The sequence below is a fragment of the Rhyacophila brunnea genome, unplaced genomic scaffold, assembly GCF_057557595.1.
Source record: "Rhyacophila brunnea isolate RB1 unplaced genomic scaffold, BYU_Rbru_1.0 scaffold_20, whole genome shotgun sequence".
Lineage (NCBI taxonomy): Eukaryota > Metazoa > Arthropoda > Insecta > Trichoptera > Rhyacophilidae > Rhyacophila > Rhyacophila brunnea.
The window spans coordinates 29,354,907-29,362,788 of record NW_028232860.1 but is presented as its reverse complement, the minus strand read 5'-3'; the positions used below and the strand labels follow the sequence as shown (position 1 = coordinate 29,362,788).

Genomic DNA, 7,882 nt, shown 5'->3' with positions numbered 1-7,882 from the left:
ATGTGCCATTTTTATGAGCACCCCTTGAATGTTTTTTTTTCTTTAGATAAGATATTCTGAGATTAGGATACTTAATGAAATAGAACAAATCGTCTGTTCTGGCAGAACACACTAACTGGAGAATACTAGTTTTGAGTAATTTGACTTTGAAGTTGTTAAGTTTGAAATGGTCTATCATGTGAGTTTATTAAGTAATCGTAAAAAGGATGACTTTAAAATAAAGACTTTTTATTTATTAAGAAGGTTTCCAGACGGTTAAGTTTGAAATAAGAAACATTTTGGTATAACTAACTCAATATGTCATTTTTTCGAATTAGTGTCTTCTGCCAGAACAGTGACGAAATACAAATAATGAAAATGATCACTGTTTGTATCATGAATGGCCATGAAAAGGCAATTCATTTAAAACATGTATGAAAAGGGTCATTTTGGACCATATATTTTTCAATTCATTTATTATAATTACAATATAAAATTGCTGCTTTTCTTCCTTATTGTTTTATATGAATATTGAATATTGGCTATAATGGCTGGGGCGATGGGTAGCACTTATTACGTTTTTATTTAAAACAAACAAGTGATTCTGATTCGTATACATTGTAAGATTTTACTCGTAGGAGTAGAAACAATTATTGCGAAAAAATAATTAGTATGTATTGATCATATTATGTACTCTTGGGTTCTCAGTTATGCTTCATATCCATTGTTTTGACGACTTCATGCCAACACTTCCTTCGGTATTCGCTGATGTGCGCGGAAATTTCCTCGCCCGCAGCCAGTGACTCTTCAGAAAGAGTCTGATTCATAATTCTTTACGTATGTTTCGTACATTGCAGCCGTATCTTTGTCCGAGCCCAGGATATATTTTGATCGGCAGCCTCTAGGTATAAACTTTCTCGAGATCTCTTCGATGGACTCTACGAAGGTTTCATAGTTTATCGGTGTCAGAGGAAGGAATCTTATTTTTCATTGGGTCTGAAGTAATCGACCCATTTAGCTTTCCAGAAATTAAATCTTCTTCTGAATGGTTCATAAAGAGGGCGTAGAACCGTTTTGAATAATAGGAGAATTGGGCGATGCCGAGTGAAAGGGATCAGCTCATTTGTGAGTTTGATAACCTGTTGTTTCAGATGATTGCTTACAAAAGCCAGGTCAGGGTTGTACCCTCGTTTCCACCGTGCGCTCTTAAAAGATGGCAGAAACTTAGGATCGTGGATAAGTGTAAGATCTTCGGCTTCAGACCATTGTTCGACAAGGTCACCATCATTGTTCGTTTCAGTGTATCCCCAAGAGGTGGAATGGCTATTAAAGTCTTCCAAGACTGCCCTAGCTTTACAGTTCTTGAAGTTTGAAGTTGAATGAGGAGTGAAGGGTGTTGTGGGCGGTTTGTAATGTGAAGATATTGTGCAGTTCTTGAGTTCAACTGTAATAGTTTCTGTGCCAGCATATGTTGACGTGGCCACCAAGATCAGGTCGAGGCCGGGTCTAACAAATATTGGACTCCCGTGTTTTTTATGGGGTATGTGCTGCAATATGCATGCTATTGATCTTTAGTCGATTGTTTTGTGGGCCCCGATTCCATAGAAATGTGTGGGGAGCCACACAGGAATATCCAAATGTCAGTTATTTTATTACAGCTAGTTCAAATTACTATTGTAAAATTTATTGACCTAAAGTTCCTAGACAGTGGGCATAACAATATCGAAGTAGATGCAATGCATGTGCCATTGAGCATTAAAAAAAAACATTCAGATGATATTTTTAGTGTCCGTGAGTGAGTTAAGTAAAATAGAGATCCAGAAACTTTGACTAGCACAGAGTGGTATGGTGAGGTGCATGCTGGGCATAATGCGAGAGGACAAAAAGCAGAATGATTGGATAAGAAAACAGATAAGGGTTTGCGATGTAATAGAGCCTAAGCTAAAAACCTCAAATGGAAATGGGCTGGGCACATAGCTTGAAGGGAGAATTGCTGGACAAATCTAGTCATCCAGTGGTACCTAAGACATACAAAACGTCCGCAAGTAGACCTAGAGGCCGCTGGATCTATGAAGTTGTTAAGTTCTGCGGAAGTATGTGGCAACGCAGCGCACACGACCGAGATAAGTGGAATCAGCTTGGAGAGGCCTTCATCCAGCAGTGGATAGACTCAGGCTGATGATGATATGATAACTCCTTAGATTTAAAGAAGCTATCTTTTAATATAATTAGATATGAGAAACAGTATCTATTTAAACTACAATATAAATACAATTTTACTATAGTGATGATTATTTTTCAGTTCTTGACGTTAGCCATAATATGTTCAGGGGTAGACTAGACGGCAAGATATCATTGAACATTGTAAAATATGTATAATGATATGATTTCAATTTTGCATCTGACTCATGATATGTGAAACAAAATATATACACATGAGCTACAAAAATAGTGAAATTAACGTAAATGAAGTGGGATCAGATGAGAATGAGAACGATGATTAAGGAAAGGTAGTGATACACCCCTGTTACAGGCGGGCTTCTCCCGGTGTAAAATAATCATTTAGTAGCTATAAGTCGAAACGTAACCCTGACCTCTAGAAACGGCTTCGTAAAACATCTAATCTGATTCCTTGCTCAACCACGTAAGTATTTTTTTTTTATTAATAAGTAAAGGCCTTCGTCCGGTGTGTGAAAATCATATACTGGGCGGAGGTGTAATTAAGATAAATTTAATTTGATTTAAAAAGTATAAATGATGATGGATGAAAGAGATAATTTTAAGACTAAATATAAGTATTCAAATATAATAAATTTTGCCGCGCATTGTGCGTGAAATCCTCGCGCGCCGGCGCCAGGGTCAGGCTCGTGATTCGCCGAATCAAAGATCATGCGATCAGATTTGGCCAATCACTAGTCCCTTTTACTAGTTGGCGTGGGTCTGAGGAATTTAAAAAGAGAAAAAAAGTTAGTAAGCGTCCCTTTTCCAATAGGATAGGACCTGCGACTATAATCGTAAAAACCCAGATATAAATTTTGTGAAACTAAAAATCATAAGAAAATATACAACCACGTCACGAACACGAAAGACCGAGTTTTATTTCCACTCTAACCGTTTATATCTTTTTTTTTTTTGTGAATCCGGGGTTCGATGGACACTTGAGCTAGCCACTGGAACCCCGGGTATCTCAGTAGGTAGGTTAAGTAAATAGTGTTTCTTGCAAACAAATATGGATCAAAAAAATGATACCAAAATGGATAAATATATTTTTTCTAATTTTTTACGTTTTTCTTAGGTCGTATTCTTATTTGTCCGGTACAAATCTTGCAATCGATTTTTAACTAACTTCCCGACTAGCTAGACATTTGAAACTTTTAGAATATAGCAGAACACGATGGCAATGCATTTTTTAAATATTTTTAGCCTTCTTTAAGTAGAATTGAATCCATTTTGAGTTAATTCTGTTTTGTATGAAAAGTTATTTCAATACCATTATTGGTTGCTAGGGGGTCCTGGCAACTAAATTATTATAAATAAATAATATATACGTGCGTTACTATGGAAATCAATATGAAATGACATTTCATTATTCAGTATTTCTATCAAGTACAATTTTTTTTGATCGTTTAAGCTAGTTAAGTCAAGTTTATATGATTCAACAGAAAATTTAAAAACGTTGTATATAAAAAGTTCTTTTTATCTTGTAATTATATACTTTTGATAAAATATTATTTTTGTGAAACCATTGTAAATATTGCAATTGTATGAAAAAAATAAAATATGATCAGTCATTTTTCTTTTTGTACTCGTCACTTGACACTAAGTCATGTATAACCATTTATATTTTTCCAAAAAAGTAGCAAACCTGCGGTTATTTTTTAGTGATACATTAAGAAATTTGTAGCCAATAAAACAATCTATAATTTGAAATCCATTAACTTCATGACCTTTGATATGTATAAAAAAAGTTAAGACCATCCAAACTTTCAAACTCGATTATCTCAAAACTAGTATTTTTGACTTAGGTAATGCTTTCCACAGTATACTCACGTAGTTGTATGTAGTTCAGCATAATAAAATTGTGGCCGAACTGTACTGCTGCAAATAATATTAAAACAATCCAATTGATTATAAATATTTATATTTCAGTCAACCAATTTATTGCGCTTTTCAATTACACTTTGAAGATAATTTATATTTACTTTTAAAAGACATTATTATTTAATTACCTACTTATTCCACATGATTTAATACATTTTGTATTACAATTACTACAACATGTATTATGCGGAATCATATTGAATCACTTGACTCTTACTGACTTGGAATCATATTGACTTCATATTGAAAGTTAGCAGTGGCGTCCCGTGGGGGTAGGCAGATTGAGCGTCGCTTGGGGGCGGCAGTTACTCGAAGGGCGGCAAATCGATTAGAATCATTAGGTATATATAGAAATAGCTACCTAAACTTAATAATGATGGAAATATCTTTCCATTAAAAAAGCATTTCACTGGTTGGAAACAAAATGTATTAATTAACATACAAGGTTTAACAGGACTGTACTTTTTGTCGGGTTCGCGATGTCTGGTTTACTTCCGTTGTCCTTGGAGGTCAGTCCTTGATGACCAGCAATGACACGTGCAGATTTTTGAATTATAGGTAGGTACATACTTGCCTAATTTTAAAATTTATCCAAATATTTTTGCCAGTCACTCACGAGTTTCGGAAGTTGCCAGGTGTATTTTTATAATATTTCTATTGAAGCAGAGATAGCATTTAAATTAGATTTAGTAGTTTATATTTTGTCGGTAATGTATCTATACAATACATTTCTTAGATATTTTAGTCTTGAAAGGATAATGAAAAATACTGTATAAAAATGGGGTGGCATTTTGGCGCTGCCTAGGGACGTCACTGAAAGTTAGATATAAAACAAAGACAGTCATCCCAACTAAACAAACGTATGCACAACATATGATACGAAAATTAGGGTGTGAATCAGCTCTCGGCGAGATAAGTGCTGGATTTGCTCATTTTGGTTCATAAACGTGTTTGAATTGAGGTTTCAATCGAAAGTTTGTAGTATTTCAAGCAAAATAATAGCAAATTTCCCCACTCATTTATAATTGCCGGTTAGTCTTAGTTCAGCAACTATACAATTATCGTAAAGAAAAGTCAAAAAAATAGTGTAAACGGTTACCAATTAATAAGATTGGAGATATCATTCATCAAAATAAATTAATATATCTGAAATATTGTACTACGTCGATTGAGTTAAACAGAGTTTATCATGAAAAATAATTGCTTTCTTTTTCGTTTATCTTGTCAAACCACCCTCTAAGACGCAAAGTTTTTTAGGATGACATTTGGAAAAACTAGAAATATCAAAGTATTTAAATGTATTGTCCATATATCTGACACTCATTATATTCATTGTTAATTCGGCGAGCAAGTGTGGGACATCTTCACAATTTGTCTCCACTGCTCCTTGCAAGTTCCTTATAAGAAATCGAAAGAGAGCAAACTATTCGGGTGATACCCGGACTGCAACACTGCATAAGAAGCAGACTTTGATGCAATTTAGTCTCGTCCGGTGCTTCAATGAAGAACTAATAATATATTGAAGTGAATTTTTGATGATGTACGATTATGTCGCAATCATGGTTCAGTGTGGGCCGCCATTATTATTGTCGAACCGGGAAGTGAAGTTTAATGATCCCACTTCTTGGACACGTCCACATACTCGCCATCGGGAGAGTCGTAGTTGTGAATGGGCGGTGTGGCCATGGGCCCCCGCCCCCGGTACGGAACCATCTCCATGTCCACCTGAAACAGATCAAGGCGCTCTCCATCACGCTCCTCTCATCACTGTATAATTGACATCGCTCGAGCGAGTGATATTAGGTTAGTAAGCAAAGGTCTATAGCACCACCATGATTATGTAAGTAAAATCCGATAGTGATACACACTTTTTGTATTGCTATTTAATAGTGATACCGAAATGTTTTAAGAATGGCCGAAGAGGTAACGTTGGACAATAATATTCAGTCAGCAGCGTTGCACGCTTTGTAGATGGAAAATTAAACGGCAGCGTGCGTTACCATCTCACTTCGGTTACTTATGTACTTACATAATGTTATTTAAAATTTTACGTGATTGTGCACCTAAATAATGACAGTTCATTGTTTGAAAAAACTTTTTGAATTACAACACCAATAAAAAGTGTTTCAATGTCAGAACACAAAGGTGAAGTTTTACAAATGAATCTGCAATCTGAAATAAATGACTCAATCGATTTATCCATTAGCCTCAATGAAATTTTTCAAATATACATTGACATATTTGAATGACTCTATCTGCATAGAATAGATATTTGTGCTGACATCTTGGAGTTCAGGATTGAAACTTCTTGTGAAAGATTGATAATTATTATTAGAATCACATTTCAGAATCTGATAGAAGTTTTCATTGATCGAAAATTAAGAAACCTCCCTCATTTTTGAAGAAAATTAACAGTAAAATATTGTGACACGAATAAGAGTGCAGGGTGATGGACTCACCGCGATGGCCTGCTCGTAAAGATCTTCCGACTCGCTCCTCAAAGCTGCGAGCGCTTTGAGCTGCGCTGCGAGAATGCGCTCCATGATCCTCGTGTCTTCCACAACCTCCCTGTTCTTCGATTTGGACCAGAGTTTCTCCAGCAGCGCCCGCGCTTCTGTCTCTTCCGCTGAGATACTCACTCCTGGACGTGTGCGTTTTCTGAAATATAAGCAGACAATATATCATTAGGTATAGGCGTCCACAGTAAAGAAATTGCACTTTTCAATGTGTCAGAGTTCATAGTTGCACAAGCCGGGGAAATAGAGCGGTGCTGTTGGAAGATGTTGACAGCTTTTACTGGAAAAGACATCATAACATGAAGCTTTAATGAGCATCTACTGGATTGATTTAGTTCACTATTCACGGGTGAGGGTGTTTTATTATTAGATATTTATTATATATATATTATAGATTACAAAATCATACATTTTTTCATCGACCAGGGTAAATGGAACCTCGACTTCCTCAATGGGCTTCAGTTGGCGGGCATTCTTCTCTAAACGTCTGATTTGTTTTTCTATTTTCTTTTTTTTCCTTTCCTCTCGATTTCTGATTACGGCGGGATCCATTTTCTTTTTTTTCTTCAGCGGTTCGGCCCTGGAAAATGAACGTATGTTATTCATTGTTCTTTGGCGGGGCATTATTGTGAAAATGAATAATTGTCGGCAACAGGTGCTCGAATTCTCAGTGTTTTAGTAAGTATGTAGGTAACTGAAAATTTTATCATGAGAATGACATCGATTATAATATTAGTCTTGGAGTATTCTTACCATAGACATGGCGTAGCTCGAAAAAGAAGGGTGTTGCAGGTTGAAAGGGTTCTGATATTTGTTTGAAACGAATAGTGAAGAGATAGTCTGGAACAATAAAAGCGAAGTAAACATACAAAAAACAGATATATTCTCTTCACAGATTAGCATAACAATGATATTATTCACAAGTCACCTAGAAAACGACGTGAGTAGTGCAATCCCAGTCATATCGGAAAGTTTTGGTTATGAAATAATGTACCTAACCTATATTTTGAATTCTTCTGACTGACAGCGATGCAGTGTTGCCATTGGTTGCCATTGCCTGTAAAATCGCTCAAAGCCGTTATATTTCATAATGTAAGGTCAATGCCAGTTTCCGGCTCATTACGCATGACGTCTAATGAGGAGGTCCATTTAGCAGTTAGCTGGATCATCCAATGATAAAACTCCAACTTTTATGTGTCGTTTGTGCACGATTTTTTTTCACTTGTGCACCTATAATAACGGAAAAATTCCAATTTCAAATTTGGTGATCCAGCTAAATGGACCTT

The 7,882-nt window shown here is 35.8% G+C and overlaps 1 protein-coding gene across 2 annotated transcripts; it reads right to left on the bottom strand.

Moving 5' to 3' along the window:
* Positions 1-4,104: 4,104 nt before the first annotated feature.
* Positions 4,105-7,618, bottom strand: mRpL40 (mitochondrial ribosomal protein L40). 2 transcript variants are annotated; one of them, XR_015070790.1, is made up of 6 exons: positions 7,525-7,618; positions 7,350-7,436; positions 7,006-7,176; positions 6,540-6,738; positions 5,314-5,805; positions 4,106-5,226 (listed from the first exon to the last, which is right to left on the bottom strand). XR_015070790.1 is itself a non-coding variant. In XM_085948155.1 (5 exons), exons 1-5 carry the CDS (start codon positions 7,557-7,559, stop codon positions 5,689-5,691), a joined length of 609 nt encoding a protein of 202 aa, XP_085804281.1. In that variant the 5' UTR covers positions 7,560-7,618; the 3' UTR covers positions 4,105-5,688. The 2 variants fall into 2 exon arrangements, 1 of the variants encoding a protein (XP_085804281.1); XM_085948155.1 differs by having other exon boundaries at positions 4,105-5,805.
* Positions 7,619-7,882: the final 264 nt, after the last annotated feature.